Source organism: Pinus tabuliformis, chromosome 6, assembly GCF_031772625.1.
Source record: "Pinus tabuliformis cultivar Carrire ecotype Pingquan chromosome 6, CPIR1, whole genome shotgun sequence".
Lineage (NCBI taxonomy): Eukaryota > Viridiplantae > Streptophyta > Pinopsida > Pinales > Pinaceae > Pinus > Pinus tabuliformis.
This window is the reverse complement of record NC_142292.1, coordinates 397,266,017-397,286,295: the sequence shown is the minus strand read 5'-3', so window position 1 is coordinate 397,286,295 and position 20,279 is coordinate 397,266,017. Positions and strand designations below refer to the sequence as shown.

At 39.5% G+C, this 20,279-nt stretch overlaps 1 protein-coding gene across 3 annotated transcripts in view; it reads left to right on the top strand.

Moving 5' to 3' along the window:
* LOC149258976 (arginine--tRNA ligase, cytoplasmic-like) overlaps nt 1-20,279 on the top strand; it is a 284,232-nt gene that overhangs the window by 49,163 nt on the left and 214,790 nt on the right. For all 3 annotated transcript variants that reach the window (XM_089417091.1, XM_089417083.1, XM_089417097.1), the window contains exons 5-6: nt 853-954; nt 1,088-1,303. In XM_089417091.1, the coding sequence (XP_089273217.1) occupies nt 853-954; nt 1,088-1,303 (318 nt within the window). The remainder of the gene's footprint in view (nt 1-852; nt 955-1,087; nt 1,304-20,279) is intronic.

The window sequence follows — 20,279 nt, the reverse complement described above, 5'->3', positions numbered from 1 at the left end:
CCTTCGCTTGCTTGCCCAGAGCTCGTCTTGTGTGAGAGAATGTGAATGCCCAAGTGTAGGAGGTCGAACTGCCTTTATATAGTTGTCTGTCATGGCCGAATGGGTGTGTACTTAGCCAGGGTGAAACTTGACTTTGAGGGAGACCGACTTGACAACTTTGGAGCCAAAAATTACAATTCAAAAATTCAAATTATATTCTTTTAAAAGTCACAATGAAACTTTGACTCGAAATAAATATTTCTTTTGACTCTAGCATTTAAGATATGCTTTACAATAATAAATACAAGTACATCAAGTGACAAAATATACATTATGAAGACTGACCATAGTTACAAATTCAACATTGTTCTCGTAGTTTCTAGAACACCACCTTGCTGATCTTCAGTGAATTATGCATCAGACAGCATAAAACCACCCACTTCAACATTGTGTGAGTCACCTAAGGATGAATAACGAATAAACAAATTTTGCATTAGTAGATAAATAATTAGCAGATTAATACTTAGTAGAATGACAGTTCAAAACGACTGAACAGGATCATATTCATAAAATATTGCAGAGTAGGTAACTCTCTTAACTAAACATTTTTCAAATGGTAAGGTAAAGGTTTGCTTATGTCTTGCATAAGCTTTATTGCTGTGGTCTGTTTTGATGCTCCATTGCATTGAAATTGCTTGATCTTTATTTTCTCTTTTGTATTTGATGTCAAATGGTTAAGTCATGACTCATGTTACTGTTATTTTGTATGAACTGCAATACGATAAGTGCAATGTTTATATGTGAAGATTGTTAAATGGTTGAAACAAATCCCTCTGTTATTCTCTCAACGTTTTGAAATTTTTTCATATGCAGGCAATAATGAAGAACTTACCCCAATCTGACATGATAGAAAGGAGCTCTGTTGCAGGTCCTGGTTTTGTTAATCTCGTTTTGTCAAACTCATGGATCGCAGAGGTTGCACAATGCTTTAGACATGCGTTCTTCTTTCATGATGGATCTTTGAACATTGTTAATATGCTTTGGTGTTTAGATTTCAGTTAACTTTGATAATTCCTTTCATAATATTAAAATTTTGTTCTTGATGTAGAGAATTCGGCATATGTTACTGGATGGCATTGGTACTTGGGCTCCTGTCCTGCCCATAGAAAGAGCAGTTGTGGATTTCTCTTCTCCTAATATTGCTAAAGAAATGCATGTTGGCCATCTGAGGTCAACAATCATTGGTGATTGTCTTTCTCGGATGTTAGAGTTTTCTAAGGTTCACGTTCTTCGTCGAAATCATGTTGGGGACTGGGGCACTCAGGTATATGTGGCCAGAAAACAGAAGCTTTTTTGTGAAAGAACTAATTTTTTTCTGAAAGGATTCATGCATCAAGACCTTAATCCATCTTTATGCTCCATAATTTTTAACAGATCTTTAACGACTTTGATTTTCAATCTTTCGTACATATCTGTTGATATTTGGTTGGCTGTTTCTGTGCATTTTCTTCTTGTTCATTGTTTTGTGATGCAAGTCTTCAACATAGCTTATGTAGAGGTTATGTCCAATTTTTGTTAGTTTTTATGCAGTTTCCCCCTCCAATATGTGTAGCAGGGCTCCAACCATTTGACTGTTTGTTAGGCATGGCATATAGCACATGATTTTTTTTTATCTTATTTATGGATATAATTCAATCATATAAAAAATCAAGGGTGGAGTTAGTTTTTGAGTAGCTCGGACAAGTGTTCTAGCCTCTATCGGTGTCTAAGAGGCTAATGAACACAAGAAAATAATTATCTCCAAGACCCATAAAAAGTTTCAAAGGAAAATGCCTTAATTAGATTAAGTAGCCAATAATTTATTATTTTCCTAAGTCTAACTTAGGAAAACTGCTTAATTAAATCAGATTAATTGAGGTAAATAGATTTTTCTGTAGAGACTTCTGGAAAAGTCACTTGATGGGGTCAAGATGATCTAAGCCATCGATTGTGATTAGATCATGGTCGTTGGTTTCCCAACTAGAGATTATAAGAACAAATTGATGGGTTAGTTGGAGACATCACACAGGGTTCGAATCACCCAATTGCAAAGATAGCAAGGGTGCAGTTGAGCGAGGGAGACATCAACAAAAGGGTTTCAACAAAGAAGACCGGGGAGAAAATTTCCAAATGATTTTTCTCAGCGATTTCCTATTTCCCGTAGGAGGAAGGAGGTCGATTTCATCAATAGAAGAAGAGGTCGAGCTGAGCAGTGAATAGCCAGTTAGCAAGTGCGAGTGATAGGGAGGATCGTTTCAGTTGCCAGTTGCCGGAGCTATCACTCGGAGGTAGTGCGAGTTGGTCAAATGAGTTGTTGGAGGCTAGTTTGCTTGCAGAATAATTTTCCCGAAGGCAGTGCGAATTACTGGAGAAACTAGTGTGAGTTGGAGAGCTAGTGGGAATCGCTGGGAGGAGTGCGAATTGCATAGAGAGGCCGAGTACATCTGTAGAGGGGGACTTTGTGAAGAGAAAAATATTTGTTGGAGCTTTGCTAGTGAGAGGCAAGGAGTTCTTTCTGGGGACAATTTGTCCAAAAACACTGGCGTTAATTATTTTGTGTGTGTACATTATTTCTCAGTCCTTGTTATTATTTGTTAAAATTGCAGTAGTGATTTAATTGTTATTTGTCTTGGTTAATTTCTGAAGACAATTTGCAGTATATGGAAGATTAAATTCCAATTGCTGCAATTAAGGAAATTTTACAGTTGGATTAACCTTGCACTCTTATTTTTAATTATCTATGATATTATCGTTGTAGGAAATCCTATCTATATTTTTTTCCAAGGAAAATTTTGGGCATTGGGGCCGCCTTGGGAAAGAAATTGGCCTCCCTTTCAGCTTGAAGGCAAGAGTGAGGTTACTGGTATGAGGCCAACCCACAATATATACTTACTTAATAGCGCTATATAGTTACTCTATTCCAGAGCTTAAACATGTCAATTTATGAGACTTGAATCTGGGGGAGAGGAGGATAACCATTGTTCTACTCAACCATCCAAGCTAAGCTCAATTGACTAGAAATCCTATCTATCTATCTATATCAGTGTAGCATGACTCTTATAAGACCCATGAGTACCCACAGGTCTTGACGGGTTTTATAGCGAGATGGGTCACTCGCATAGAACCCGCAGTTTATACCCGTACCTACCATAACACACATAGAACTCGGCTACCTGCATTGAACCCGTGAAGAACCACATATGACCCACATAAGACCCGTGGAGACCCTCAAAATTCGATTTTTGTTTTTTATTTTTTATTTTTTTTGGAGATCATGTGGAAGGAAAGGGAAATGGATGGAAATTTTGCCGAGTCTTATATCGGTCGTACTCGAGTCTTATACGGGTTGCTGAGTCTATAGCCAGACGAGTCTTATACAAGTGCGATTCATGCAACATTGATCTATATAACTAAATCTTTAAAATTTATTTGTCAAAGTTTACAGATGGAAATGAAGTTAGAAAGAAGTATTTTTGAAGATGAAAACATAGTTGCAAGAAAATCAGTTGTAATTCTATGATATCATTAAATCTATTTGAAAAATGTCTACAATGACATACAACAATGATTGAGGCTTGTGTTAAAACACAAATTGGAATTTTTAACTGGCAAAATTATAGTGGAAGCAAGTGAAACCAATTTTCACACATGCAGAAATATTTTTGCCCTTCAAATCATCTTCTCATTAAAATAAGGGCTCCCTTAATGCGAAAATGGCCCACAGAGAAAACAAATGCAAGCTATATAAATATTTCTGAATTTTTCTAGGCACCTGTATGGCTTGTATGGCCCTCCAAAAATTTGCTAAATCACCCCTCAACTTGCTTGTTGCTGTATGACCTGCGTGCGGCTGCTGTAAGGCTTGCTTGCAGCTACTGTGCAGCCTGTGCATGACTGTTGTATGGCCTGTCCAAATGTCTGCAAATTTCCCCCTGTACGGCTTGGTTATTGCCTGTATGTGGGCTGATATCCTCCGCTGCTTACTCCTTTCTGTCTTCTTTGGGCCTGATCACTGGATGTAACTCCTTTATCACCCTTGTTAAGATCTCTTTAAGTTTGTTCTTTGTATGTCAATCTCTCAAATGTATCTTTATTCTTTACTTAGCTTTTCCTTTATAATTTTGAGTTGTTAACCTAATGAAATAACAAGTCTCTATAATCCTAATCTCTCAATGAGGTTGATGGTTGAGATTAAGTCCATATCATTGGTCTAGATTCATCTAATTCACTAATGTAAAAATGTTATATTTCATTAGAGATTAAATTCTCTTTAATAAAAGGCATTTCACTTTAACCAAATCAAATAACCATTGATGACTAAGTCCCGATAGCTCCAATCTCTCAATGACATCGACGACTGCGATTAAGTTCAAATCAGCGATCTAGATTCATCTAATTCAATAATGTTAAAATGTTATATTTCATTAGATATTAAATTCACTTTAATAAAATCCATTTCACTTTAATCGAATCAAATAACCATTGATGACTAAGTCTTTATAACCCCTAATCTCTCAATGAGATTGACAGTTGAGATTAAGTCCAGATCAACAGTCTAGATTCATCTAATTCACTAATGTAAAAACATTATATTTCATTAGATATTAAATTCACTTTATTAATTCCTTTAATTAAAAAGAATTACTAAGGTAAAGACATTTGACAACTGCAAAAAGTGTTCCAAGTGGAAGGCCATGTTAGGACCAAGAGCATGAGGAGTGGAGATCTAAGTAATGTTTATATACTACTATTGATAGATGTCTTCTCTAGCAAACCTATAGATTTCACTTTTGAGGTGAAGAAGGTGGTTAGAAGTGTCCAAAGAATAATTGAAAGGGAAGAGGTAGTGGATAGTGTTGATTTTCTAGTGCAATCAAGACTAGTACAATTTTTCAAACTAACAACTACTTCCAATGATACAATTAGACTTCTTATAACATTCCAATCATTAAGCAGTTATACATGAAAAATTTCAACCATTCACTTCTTCAATAGAGCAATAGAGATCACAATATACAATAAGAAGACGAGACACCAAAATTTAGGTCAGCGACAAGGGAAAAACCCACAAGGGAAAACCCAACAATCTTTCCTTATGAGAGAGTTCAATTCATCAAAATGTACATCAAAATATTCCAAACAAAATTCCAATCCTTGACCTCAATATTTCCAAAGTCAAACCAGTCAAAGGAGAGAGAAAATAGTCAATGTTGGTCCAAGTCAAAGTTTGCTATAGAGGGGCCAAATTTCAACTTGAGTTAGCGAACAAAAGGGGTTGAAATTCGATCAAATCACAATCAATGAACCACAATTAGATTTTGGTCAAAGCATAGTTGACCCATGGTTAACCCTCAGTCAATGAGCCAAAACATGAGCAGATTTTCGGTCAAATAGAGTCAACGAACCATTGAAACTTTCGGCCTCCAAAACTAGTCAAAATATTAGTCAAACAGAATCAAATAATCCCAAGTCAACACTGGTCAAACAAAAGATAAGAGAGCTGGTCCACATAAAAATATTCTTCCTATTTTCTCCTTCACACGTGTGGATGAATCTCCTTGTTTCAGATCGAATTGATGTGATGGACGAGATGTCAATGAGGTCAATCGAACTTCTATTTATGTGTGAGTTAGGAGGAGGGTTTTGACCATAGGGTCGCTTGCCCAAAGGACGTGTCGCTTCACATGAATGAACAACTATATATTGGCATCTATTCTCCATCTTTGGCAACTAATTTAGACTTCATTTGTGGAAGAGAAATTCAGACATCTGAGGACTGGAAGAGAAATTCAAACATCTGAGGACTATCATCTCTATGTGATGCAAGCTACAAGAAGGCTACTATCTCTATGTGATGCAAGCTAAAGGAAGGCTACTATCTTTGTGTGATGTGAGCTACAGGAAGGCTACTATCTCTGTGTCATGCGAGGTACACAAAGACTACTATCTCTGTGTAATGCGAGTGGCAGGAAGGCTATTATTTCTGTGAAATGTGAGCTACCTATCTTTGTGTGACGCGACATCTAAAGGACAAACATGTGGCAGATTGGTTAACTATCTTGCGGGGAAAACATGGCGGAGTTTCGAGGCTGACTTAACACTTGGATCACTGGTTAGTTTGACTTGGATTTCTCTTACTGACGAATAAGCTGTAAGGAAGGATTGATGGGTTTTTCCCCTTGTGCATTTTGCCCTAGCTTCTGGCCTAATTTTTGGTGTTCCTTGTTTTTTTGTGCATTGTATTTGTATAATTGCTTGATGACCTAATGAATGAAGTAAATGCTAAATGGAAAAACATACAGTTACAAGTAATTATCATGATTAGAAATTCAATCTTTCAATCGAACTTCAAAATGTTATTAGAGCTAAGGTCTAAGAGTAGTCTTGAAGAAGTGTTTATGACCTAGTTTATGAAAGATCAAAGTTCTGGATCTCAGTCAATATGGACCAAATGGCTCAAAATTTCAAGAAATCAAAGCTATCCAAAGTCTGTTTTAGAAATCCATAGCTAGTTATCTCAGGTAGTCTTCATTTTTACAGTGGTTACAATCTATTAGACCCCAACATAGTTTAGACCTTGAAAAAGTTAGAGCAATTTTGTCTATGGAACCAAGCCTCTCATTATCAAATCTATGTAATGTTGAATTTCCACAACCTTAGGTCTAGGTTAGAGTCTTAAAATCACGAACACTACCAAACCAAGAATCTCAACCATAAACTAATTTGCACAGTGGAAATATAAAACAGTAAATCAATACACACAATGATACACAATTTTAAGCAAAATTGTACAATCCCAATCTTCGTTATATTAAACCAAATCTGAATAATACAGCAGTCTATGGTATACAAGATACAATGACAAACTTCGTTGCAACTTCTATGTCGTAACTCGTCCCTAAATGTTGTTCCAAGCCTCCTCCACGTAGATTTCAGTGCTCTTCTTGAGATGTATTGCTCACCAAATGGATGCTTTTATCACCCTCATATCACCTTCTATATATACCATAAAGAAGGGCTCAACGTCACATTTGAAGTGACACATCCATTGGCTCTTCAAGTCGGCCTACTTGACAACCAATAATTACTAGTCAACTTCAAAAATTCATATCTCTCTAATGACAACTCGGATTCAGACGATTTTCGTTGCGTTGGAATCATCTTTCCAAGCACTATCATCCTCATCCATCACATGTCGTAAATCCATCAATGTTTTGTCCCAAATCTCGATGGGTGCCAAAACCCCATACTTGGGTTCCAAGCCCACAAGTTGCCCTTGTGGCGCTTTGCTCTCCAAACCCTGAACCCTAGGGCTTGGAGTACCTCCCAAGCTACACAAATCAACACTCCCTCTTAGTGAGGGAGGTACTTCCAAGACTAGGAAGTATCTCGTCATCATCATCACTGCTCACAACACTTGCCCAACTCTTGGCACTCACAATTGCAACAATCCCTGCACGGTGAACTACGCCCTTCTTGGAAGTGTCGTTGTCACTGCTCAAAGCAACTTGCTTCTTCTTCTTATCCTGTAATGTCTTCCACTCTTTCCATGATTCCTTCTTGGCAATTATAGGAGTACCCTTGCTAACCATTGACCACACGCTCTTCTTGGGTTGCAAAGTCTCCCTTTGAATCTGCAAACTCCCTCTTGAACTAGACTTCCTCTAAGTCTCTGGAACCTGGACCTTCTCGGGAAGGTGTACCTTCTTCTCGGGAACTTGTACCTTCTCCTCTGAAGCCTGCATTTGCACCTGCTCTTGCTTCTATGGAACCTGTACTTGCTCAATCTGCTTCTATCCATGATCCACAGGCTTGCCCGTCAACCTGTAGAGACCATGCTCTCTAACTCCGAGTACAATCCCATCAGACATAGAGTCTCTAGGCTTGAGTCTTGCCTTTCCATCGTGGAACAAGACCTCAAACCCCTTCTTCTCCATCATCGAGACGAAGAGCACGTTATATCTGAGTCCTGGTACAAATAGTACATCCTGGACCCGCATCGACCCGCATCATACGTCCTGTCTCCATCTTGAATGGCACCACACCCGATCCTTGTATCTCCAACTAACTCTTGTCATCCAACACCATGTGCAACTTCGAGTCCCATCCAGCTAGAGTCTCAAAAACATCCTGTGACCCTGCCATATGCTTCGTCGCACCACTATCCACGTACCATCCATCCTTAGTGATAGTACTCTGCGAGAAATGAGAAATCATAGCAAAGTCCTCCTCTTCCAATCTCTTGGAGAGATCGCCCATCTCTGCTAAAGCGGCAACACCGAAGGCCTGCTTTCCTTTCTTCTTCTCATCATTTCCCTTCTTCATCGAACATCTCGACGAAAGATGACCCATCTCACCACAGTTGAAACACTTGACTATACTGAAGTCCTTCTTATGCTTAGCCTTCATTCGTGATGCAAGTGCCACATCATTATCTGAAGCTTTTTGCTTTCGCTGAAGATCCTCGTGTCACAACTCTTCATGAATGAAGTCATCACAGTCTGGCATCTTCTCCCTAGCAACGATTCCTTTGATGAAGGGCTTCCATTCCTCGATGAGCCCTTTCAAGGCAATCCTTACCATATCTCCATCTGAGACAGTCACACTGATGGTAGCAAGCTCATCTTTGACCTGAGACAATCTCGTCAGATACGAGGCCACGCTTTCACCCTTTAACATCTTGGTGGCCTTCAACTTGTCCTCTAATACCATTACTCGGTTCTCATTCTTATTCTGGAACAAATTTTGAAGAGCCATCCACATCTCATGTGCGGTGTTCTTCCCAGACAAATGAGGTATTAGGGCATCCCTCACACCATCAAGGATGATCAATCTCGCCCTCGCATCCAAATCTTCCCATATTTCCAGCTCCTTAGGGTCAGTTGGCTTCTTGATTTCTTTCTCGGCAAAATCCCAAATCCTGTTGACTTGCAAGATCAACTTGATCCTTTCCTTCCATGGACTATAGTTGGACAACCCCTCCAACCTCTCCTCATATCGGATACCTGCTTGCAACTTTGACATTGTAGTGAGTCCTTCACTCACAATGAGACCAACTCCCTCTCACGTTGTACTTACTCTCACACATGCTCTAATACCATGTTGAATTTCCATGACCTTAGGTCTAGGTTAGAGTGTTAAAATCACTGACGCTACCAAACCAAGAATCTCAACCATAAACTACTTTGCACAATGAAAATATAAAGGAGTAAATCAATACGCTCAATGATACACTGTTTTAAACAAAATTGTACAATCCCAATCTTCGTTATATTAAACCAAATCTGAATAATACAATGGTCTATGGTATACAAGATACAATGACAAACTTCGCTGCAACTTCTATGCCATATCTCGTCCTGCCGGTCCTTTGCTTCCGTACTGCTCGTTAGTAGTGCCTTAGTCGATCAAGGCATCTACACTTTGAGACTCCAAGAGGGCTGCCTCCTATCACTGCTGCAAGTCACGTCCAATGAACACAGGCTCATCAACTGTTCTCTGGGTATGCCTAATTCCCGAGCTCCAATCTGCCACACCACCAACAACTTTAGTCCATCAAAGTGTTGCACTTCGGCACCGTCCTTCACCCAACCTTCAACTTCTCTTTGTCCTTCAAGATAGCTCATCTAGGGCTACTTTGGGTAGCCAACTTGCTGCCCTCCAACCAGCTCTATGACACCCAATACTTCACTGTGAGATTTGCTACGAGAAGAGGCTCTCAATCACCAAGATAAGCCTCTCAATTGGCTCCCACAAGTTGCTCCAATTCTGATCCAAACTGGTCAACTTCTTTGACCCAATACACTTCTCCAAAACACTGTTGTTTACACCTTGCTGCATTGTTGTAATACTGTACCACTGGTTAGGGCACACCACGTTGCCCTCAACCTCCACACAACTCAACAAGACAACCTCCAAAGACTGCGGTTCATCCTAGAAGAGACCCTCCATACATATGTTGCCTTGTAGGGCTGCTATCCTCCCTGAACGCAGCTCCTAAAGGCCTCCAACTGCTGGCTATGGCCTGCGGCCTAGCCTAGCAGTGGACTATAACTTCGGTCCCTTCAACCAGTGCCCCAATCAACCCTTAAACAACAACCCTTTGCTCCTCTTTTCTGCGGCTTCTTCTGCCCTGCAAACCGAGCTCAAGAACAACCCTATCATGCCCAAAACAACCCTGAAATAGGCCACGCTGTCACCTACAACAATGTGGCTTTATCACAGAAAATACCACACTGTCTAGGCCTCCTCATGCTGTCCCTTGTGCCCTTCAAATTGTGGTTAAGACTCCTGCAATCCCTGCACTAAATCTGCACTTGAAACAACCCTAAACGGATCTGTCTAGCCCTTAAACTTACCTCAGAAACACACTATCCATACAACCCTTCTACGCTGTCTAGGGTAGCCTCCTAAATGTTGTTCCAAGCCTCCTCCACGCAGATTTCAGTGCTCTTCTTGAGATGTATTGCTCACCAAATGGATGCTTTTATCACCCTCATATCACCTTCTATATACACCATAAAGAAGGGCTCAACGTCACATTTGAAGTGACACATCCATTGGCTCTTCAGGTTAGCCTACTTGACAACCAATAATTACTATTCAACTTCAAAATTCATATCTCTCTAACGACAACTCGAATTCGGACGATTTTCGTTGCGTTGGAATTGTCTTTCCAAGCACTATCATCCTCATCCATCACATGTCATAAATCCATCAATGTTTTGTCCCAAATCTCAATGGGTGCCAAAACCCCATACTTGGGTTCCAAGCCCACAAGTTGCCCTTGTGGCGCTTTTCTCTCCAAACCTTGAACCGTAGGGCTTGGAGTACTTCCCAAGCTACACAAATCAACATGTAATTCTTGTCCAAAGATTCTTAGAAGGCCTCTGTTCCAATCTCAAGAGGTTGAAAACCTCTGGATCCAAAACTATGTCCAAAGATGAGTGAACATTGCAGAGTTGCTAGTGATCATTAAGGGTAAGTTCTGGGCATACGAATCAAGTTTAGTAGCAGATCGAAGGTCCAATTTTTTGTGACATATTACCTATACAACAAGTCCGAACCTGTGGATGAATGTGACAGTGATTGGAATTATCTTTGTCTAAAAGATCAAGTCCTCTCTGTGATCCGAAGTTATCTATGAAATGTTTGAGCACAATCAAGTGGTATTCTAAGCAGATCAAGCTTCATTTTTGAGTGAAGTACGAACCTCTGCAGAAAAAGGACAAGACCAATGACATAACATACAAGGAAATTTAGAAGACCAAACAAGAAGTAAAAGTATGAGACATTACATAACTCGTCCTTGTGGAAGATGTACGAAATCTGAAGCCGTATCTCTATGAATCTTTGAGACATGTAATAGTGCGAAGTATATTTCTGAAGCATAGAAACTATGCGAATTATCTCTGAGATATGATACATCTGTGGAAGACATCTAAAGTAGGCTCCTAGCCAAGCCTCCTCTTGAACGTAATCTTATCTAAAGTTCTGCATCAAGTCTGAATGAAGTCGAACCTACTCTAATCACAAATATTTGATTGAGGCCAAGGTCTGTAACAACATTATGCTACAATACCAATGTGTAGGCCTATACTATTTCAAGACACTGTGGTAAAGTCGAAGTCACTGGAGTTAGTAACGACATTCAAATGATAAACCTTTAACTGAGGCTATTCGAGACTCCTCCTATGATCTGAATATTGAAGTTACATGATGATACAAAAAGGACCATAACTCTATGAAAAGGATTGTGCTTTTATAGTTGATCTTTGTGACAAGAGGACTGTAAGGTTGGACAGGTAAGGTTGAAGAGGTATATATAATCCTTTGTTTTTCATATCTCAAAAGCTAGGGATAGATCTAAATTTCTCTTGCAAATAATGATTTCAGAGATCTGTAATCTTGGAAGTCAATGTCAATCATTTTGGAATGCTAAATCTCTAGGGTATGAAGAGATCACATTTAGGAAATAACATGAAGTGTAAGCTAACATATTGTATAAGAAGTTGTCTTCTCTCTTGTGGACAGACATAATCAATATGTTAGTTGCTGCTCTCATAAGCATTTAGATCCTTTCCTTGCATATGAAAACTATGTTTTATGATCAAGGGTAGATAATCAGTGAACAAAATATTAATGAACTCCATCTCATGTATACAAGGTTTGTTAATATCATTTCTAGGGTTTGTAACTAAAAACTTAATATACATGTAGAATTGACAATTTGAAAGTTGATAGGTCTTGAGGACTTTGGATATTGAAGCATATAGGGTTTGTAAACCTTAGCAAAAGTCTGAACTAAGAAAAAACTTGGGAACGGAAACCCTAGGACAAATAATTTCTGCCGAAAGAAGACCTAGCTCTTGAGAATGATAGAATAGACATCATGTTGATGTGAGAACGAAGATGATTACAAAAAGTACAAGATTAAGAAGGAACTAATTCTTTTCTCAAAAGATAAGTACTCTATATCTCCTTTCTTTAATTTCTACTGTTGCTATTGTCCTTGGATAGTCTTTTATCTATGGATAAGAGCTGCCTAGACATTGGCAACAAATGAAAGAACTAAAGCAAAGAGGACTTTCTAGATGTGGACTAGAAGAAGAACCAAAGAGCTGGCAACTTAAAAGATGCCTTGATTTATTGTAGAATGAAACAGATGATAGCATGGAAGTAAGAAGGTTCTCCTAGTAAGAGGGAGAGGATCATGTTAAGATGATTGCCTCAATTAGAAAAGTTATCCCAGGATCTTTAAAAAAGGGTCTCATGATTAAAGAAGATTTTGTATTTTGGGAAAGAAGGAAGAAATATTGACTTTAGAGGGAGCTAGAAGCAAAATTCGACATGAAGGATCTTACACTACAACTTGGGACTTGAGGATACATCGATTGGGTTGGCAATGCTGATAATGAGTAAAGATACTATTGATGGTTTGGATCTAGTATGGTTTCTTGGAAGAGCATGAAGTAGGATTTTGTTGCATTGCAGAGGCAGAAGATATGGTAGTTTGTACAATTAGTTGTGAAGCAGTTTGGCTTCGTAGAACGTTTGATGGACCATCTGATGATGTGCTGATAATGAGTAAAGATACTACTGGTGGTTTGGATCTGGTATGGTTTCTGGGAAGAGCACGAAGTAGGATTTTGTTGCATTGCAGAGGCAGAAGATATAGTAGTTTGTACAATTAGTTGTGAAGCAGTTTGGCTTCGTAAAACGTTTGATGGACTATCTGATGGCGTGCTAGATTCTATCGTAATACCCTATAAAGATTGTCAAAGAACCTGGTTTTTCATGGAAGGTCGAAGTGCTTTATGATTCGAGAGTATGGTGCAGATAGGAGTCGAGAAGCTACAACAGATCTCCAAGGATAACTAAGTAGTTGATGTAAGGAAAGTATGAATTCTTACAAGACAAGTTCGGGCTTGTGGATTACTCCCAGGTTGAAAGGGAGTAAGGTTGGACACCTTTATTCTCTATGTGTCATGTACTATGACTAGGACTAACAACTGTAAGCCTAGTACATGACACAGATAGGGAGAATGGTGGATTGGATAAGCAACATGGTTTGACATTCTTGAGACATGTATACTGACCAGGACTAACAACCGTAAGTCAAGTACATTGATTTGGTATAAGAATGGTCCATGGGACCGATATTTTCTTGCGTAAAGTATTGTGACAATGGATTAGGAAATGGTCTTGTGAGGACATACTTTGGTGAACCTAGGTGGAGTATGTGCCTCAGAGGGGCGGTGGTGTCTTATTGAATGCCTCCCAGCATTGTGCTTTGATCTAGTGGAGAGATAGAGCTTACTTGTCAAGGCCTTAGTATTATGACAATGCTAGTTATGATGATGTTGTCATTGGCAATGCTTATCAATCTGGATCCTTTCTTATAGAATTTTTCAACTTGAGAATATCTTGATAAGTCATTATGAATGCCTCCCTAGTTAAGAGGGAGTGTTGGAATTGTAACTAGGTTCAATCTTCATAATTGTCATTGTATCATTATGTAAAAACAAAAGAAGAAAAAAATATTATTTTCTAGCATGTTCTTCATGCTTTATTTTGGTCAGAAGGAAAATGTAAAAGGACATGTTCTTCATGACCCTTGTAAAAGAAGAAAATTTGAATTTTTGGAAAGCGTCATTTGTCCCTCCAATTTACTAAGTCGGCCCTCCAGAAAGACAAGTCGGCTTGCCCAAAGGATGTGTCTCTTCTCATGATTAAACAACTGTATATTGGCATATGTTCTCCATCTTTTGGCAACTAATTCAAACTTCATTTGTGGAAGAGAAATTCAGACATCTGAGGACTATCATCTCTGTGTGATGCAAGCTACAGGAAGGCTACTATCTCTGTGTGATGCGAGCTGTAGGAAGGCTGCTATCTCTGCATGATGCAAGCTATAGGAAGGCTACTATATCTGTGTATTGCGAGCTATAGGAAGGCTATTATTTTTGTGAAATGTGGGCTACCTATCTCTGTGGGATGCAACATCTAAAGGACATGATGTGGCAAAAGGGTTAACTATCACGTGGAGAAAACATGGTAGAGTTTGGAGTGCTGACTTGGCACTTGGATCACTGGTTAGTTTGACTTGGATTTCTCTTGTTGATGAAGAATCTATAAGGATTGATGGGTTTTTCCCTGGTCTCTTGCCTAATTACTGGTGTTCCTTGTCTTTTTGTGCATTGTTTTTGTATAATTGCTTGATGACCTAATGGATGAAGTAAATGCTAAATGGAAAAACATATATAAATAGTCACAAGTAATTATCATGATTAGAAATTCAATCTTTTAATCAAATTTCAACACCCACAAGCCAAAACCCAATGGCATCAAGGTTAGTTCCCAATTGACCATGGGATCAATCAATGAGGCCAAACTCTCCAACCATATGCAATGGTTTCTCAGTCAATCACAATTACCCAAGAGAGTACATAGGGTCCATCTCCTGGACCATAAACAAGGTCTCTCGGTGCATGACCCAAGGGAGGAATCCTTATCTCAATATCAATCTCCCCGACTATATAGTCTCTTAGTCAAATACAATGACCCAAGAGAGAGAACTCAAAATTAGTGTCCCCGACCAAACCCACTAGTGTCTCAGTCAAACACAATGACTTAAGGGATCACTCCAAGCCTCAAAACCAAAAACCAAACTCTCTAACCACATTGGTTTCTCAGTCAATCTCAATGACCCAAGGGAGTAACCATGACAATCTTCCCGTCCATAAACCTTGGTCTCTCAGCTAATCCCAAGGAAGATTGTCAATCACAAGATGTTATACAATTAGTGCTCTCTCTCTCGCAGAGAGGGATTCTCAATGACTCCAAGTTGTTCTCTGAAATAAGCAAACTTCATCCAAGACAATGGTTTTGTCAAAACATCAACAACCTGCTCATCAATAGGTACATATTCAAGCCTCACAACTCCTCTCTAGACAATATTCCAGATGTAATGATACTTGATCTCAATGTGCTTCAACCTGTCATGAAAAATTGGGTTCTCAGAAAGCTTTACACCAATGTTTTAAAATTCGGTCGATTCGAAACGGAAACGGCCGAGTTGTTCCGTTTCATTGCCCAGATTTGTGACTCAGTGGAGGAAACGGTTCAGTTGGCCGAGTCATGGCTGACTCGGCCAACTCGGCCGTTTCCGTATTGACTCGGCCGAGTCATAAACAGCGGCCCGTAACCCCATCAAAACAACGATTTATCATTTTTTTAATGAAATTTTGAAGTGTTTGCTGATTGGTTTGGACTCCAATGTGTTTTATGAATTAGTTAAATGTTATTTGGGGTCCATTTCCCCCTCCCAAACCCTATTTAACACACTCAAATGCTCTCATTCTCTCACAACCATCTCATGCATTTGAGTGAGAACTTCTTTGAGAGTTAGTGAGCAGTTCTTGAGCTTGTTTTTGGAGCAGTAGTGAGGAGTCTTGGGCAAGCATTGTAGCTGGAGTGAGGAGCTTCTTGGGCAGCCATTTGGAGCAGCATTGAGGAGCTGATTCTTGGAGCAAGCTTGAGGAGGCAGTTTGTGCTTGGAGGTATTTTTTTTCACCTCTACAAATCTGTTTTTGCTTATTAAATTTTAGGTGCATATCTAGAAAGCCTAGAGAGTGTTTTTTGTCAAAGAAATGAACATTGAATCATTGTTTTTTTTTTTATTCATTTTCAGATTGTTTGCTTTGATTTCTTAGTCAAAAAATGGCACCTAGACCGAGAGATCCTACTTGGGCATATGCTGAAATGGTTGATAGTGAAATGCATTGCAAATTTTGCCATAGGAAAATTAAGGAAGGTCTTGGGGGCATTAATAGACTGAAACAACACTTGGCGGGGATTAGAGGCCAAATTACTCCATGTGCCTCACCAGAAATTGGGGAGATTAGGAAGCAATTGTTAGCCAGCTTTGAAAAGTTTAAAGAAGATAAGACTAGGCAAAGAGAGTTAGAGGCTAAAATTGGGAGGAAGAGGGAGATACAAAAAATGATGGCTACCAACTCCCATTATGATTTTGAGGGTTCTTCCTCTATCCCTCATACTGATGCATCCAACCCTTTCCGATATGTTCCTCCATCTTTTGGTTCTGTTCAAGATAAGGGAAAGGGTAGAATGAAAAAAGGTGATATGACTATCAAAAGTTATTTCACTCCCTCCTCTCCATCAGATGCACATGGTCCTCAAGCTAGTAAAATTCAAATGCAGCCCACTTTAGATGACCATTGGAAGAAAGAATTGAGGGAGACTGCTTGTGAGTACATAGCTAGATGGTGGTATGATGTTGATATCCCCTTCAATGCTTCCTGTTCACCATATTATGAGCCTATGTTTGATGCCATACATGCTGCTGGAAAAGGCTTCAAAGGCCCTACTATGCATGAGCTAAGGGGGTATCATTTGCAGAAAGAAATTCAATCCATTAATGAGTATTTGAAAGAGTTCAAGGACTCATGGGCAAGAACAGGATGTACCATCATGTCAGATGGATGGACTGATCAAAGAAACCGTACCATCATAAACTTTCTTGTCTTCTGCCCACGGGGAACCATGTTTTTAAAATCAGTTGATGCATCTGATAAGGTAAAAGATGGCCACTTGTTGTTTCAACTATTGGATCAGGTTGTTGAGGAGGTGGGGGTGGCTAATGTTGTTCAAGTCATCACAGATAATGCCTCTAACTATGTTCTTGCTGGTAAACTGTTAGAGGAAAAACACAAGACCATCTTTTGGACCCCATGTGCTGCACATTGCATAGACCTCATGCTTGAGGACATTGGAAAAATAGATTGGGTCAAAAACACTGTAGATCATGCCAAAAGCATAACAAAATTTATCTACAATCATTCATTGATTTTGAGCCTCATGAGGAAACACAGAAACACACTGGGGGCAAGGATATTATTAGGCCTGCCATCACTAGATTTGCTACTCATTTTTTGACATTGCAATCTATGCTTTCCCAACATAGAAACTTGCAAAAGATGTTTTCCAGTGATGAATGGAATCAAAGCAATTGGTCTAACAAACGGAAGGCAAAGAATTGAAAAAGAAAGTCTATGAAGAAACTTTTTGGAGAAAGGCAGCAGAGATTGTGAAGCTTGCTGAGCCACTAGTTAAGGTGTTGCGGTTGGTGGATGGGGAAAGGTTGGCTATGGGCTTCATTTATGAGGCTATGGATCAAGCAAAGGAGCAAATAAAGACGATATACAAGGATAGAGTGGCAAAGTATGGGCCCATTTGGGCAATCGTTGATGAAAGATGGAACAATCAACTCCATCGCCCTATACATGCAACTGGGTATTTTTTGAACCCACGGTATCATTATAAAGCTAAGGAGTCAGGAGCTTTGAGGGGGGAGGTCAGAGATGGACTAATTGATTGTATTGATCGCATGATCCCATTGGAGTCTGATCAGCTGGAGATACACCGACAGGTCACAACCTTCAGCAATGCCTCGGGTACCTTGGGGAAGAACCTAGCAAAGATTGCAAGAGAAGCAGATGAACTAGGTAAACAAAAATTTCAATTTTCAAATTCTTAATAGTTTTACTTTTTTTTTAAAGTTTGTTAAATCGTTTATAATTTGAAAGTTAGATATAATTTGTAATTTTGTTGAGCTAACTCATTACACTACTATGTTTTTTGCAGCACAATGGTGGGAGGCCTTTGGTGGCCATTGTCCTGAATTGCAAAGGTTTGCAATTCGTATTTTGAGTCAAACTTGCAGTGCAACTGGGTGTGAGCACAATTGGTCTGTCTTTGAGAGGATTCACACAAAGAGGAGAAACCGTTTAGATAAAAACGGTTAAATGATCTAGTTTATGTCCAATACAACCTCCGGCTCAGACGAAACCAATTGCTGAACAAAAGACCTGATTCAGATCCCATTGTGTTGGAAGACATTGATCCAACATCAGATTGGGTAGTGGAGAGTCGTCCAGCAGAGTTTGATCCTGGTGAGGATCTTGATTTAGATTTAGATATCGAGGCATCAGTTGAACTTGAACACGCTGTTCAGTTGAATGCAGATCCCGATCCACCAGCCTCAGTCTCATAGCTAGCAAGGACTCCAGTCGCAGGTGCTTCCTCTGCTCAGCCACGACAGAAGCGCAACCGCATATCTACTCTATCTCAGCTTGCATTTGCTGCAGTTGCACAACATGCTAGTGTTACTGGTACCACTTCTACAGTTGCAGTTGGAGATGATCCCTCTGTCTGACTCTGATGATGATACACAGATTGATCGACATGATCTTGGCTCCTCTAGCAGTAGCTACTAGCCAGTAGTACTAGTACTGGAGTCCGGTCATAGTTTACTTTTGTTGTAGAGGCCATTTCTAGCCTCCTTGGTTATGTGTTTTTTGTTTTGAGTCTTTGATCATGTATGACAGTTGACTATGTATTGCCATTAGACAGTGCACTGGGTGCCATTTTGATATAATGGATTGGTTCATGAGCCTACTTTGATCATATGTTGTCTTCCATCTATATTATAATGCTGTGTGTTTGGAAACATGAATGAAAATCTTTAAAATTATGTTTTTTTTATTAAAAAAATAAATATTTAATGTATTTTTTACAACGACCGAATCATTGAAATCGAGCCGGCCGAGTCGATACCGAGTTGGAGTCAGAGTCGGAGTCGATCCTCGGCTGAGTCGGAGTCGGAGTCAGAGTTTTAAAACATTGCTTTACACAACTTTGATGATCACAATATACAATGGTTGATTTCAACACCTGATCAAACAAACCAACAAACAACTTACGAAGCCACACAACTTCATAATAGGCTGAACATGCACAACTATATACTCAACTTCAACTGTACTAAGAGCAACAAAGGTTTGCTTCTGTTGGACACCTAATCCTCAATGGGTTACTGTGGAAGCTGAATGGACAAAAGGAGTCCAAGAGACCTTGGGATGTGAAACCCAACGGTCACAACAATGTACTATAAATGTATATCAGGTGTTAATAAAAATGTACTTGCATGTTTCATCTTTCATATTGTTCTTGCTCCCATGTGTGTTTAACATGGTATCAGAGCGGGCGTACTCCTGCCCTGCATAATTTCTTTGAACCATTTGTTTTATGGTCTTTATGAGCAGGTCCTATTTTAGTATTCCTGCCCTTGCAACTCCCTTCTGCTATCTTCTCTGCAGTCTGTCTTTTGACAGGAATCTGTCCTGCCATGCATAATCTCTTGCAATTTGAAAATTTATTGTTGGATTTTTTTCTGGGGTCGTCTTCGCTGTTTTAGTGGAAAACTGCATTTTATTAGCTGCGTTGTACTGAGTGGTGATTTAATATCTGACTTGTGTGTCAGACTGTGTAGACAGTGTGACTGAACCACCGTTGGCATTGTATAGTATAACAGCGCTGCTCTCTCCAGACTGGTCATACGCTCCAAAACGCAACGCATCCGCCATCCTCTCACTCGGCTTCATCAACGGGAAGCTGGAGAGCCACCTTGCTGTTCCTGGTTATTTTTAAACTGAAATCATAACACCTTCTGGTCCATATCTGCTCCTATTTCATTGATGCGCAGAGAAACGCTCCTTCACTCAGCGCTATTTGTGCCATTCTTTACCTGCGCCCTCTGTCTTTTACAGTCCTGACCCTTGAAATTAGACCTGCGCTCTCTGGCTGTCGTGACTGTTTATAAACGTTTCGTAAAATAAGTGCTGTCCATAAACGTTTGCTGTTGCGACATCTCTCCTGTCAAGAACCGAAATCCGAAATGA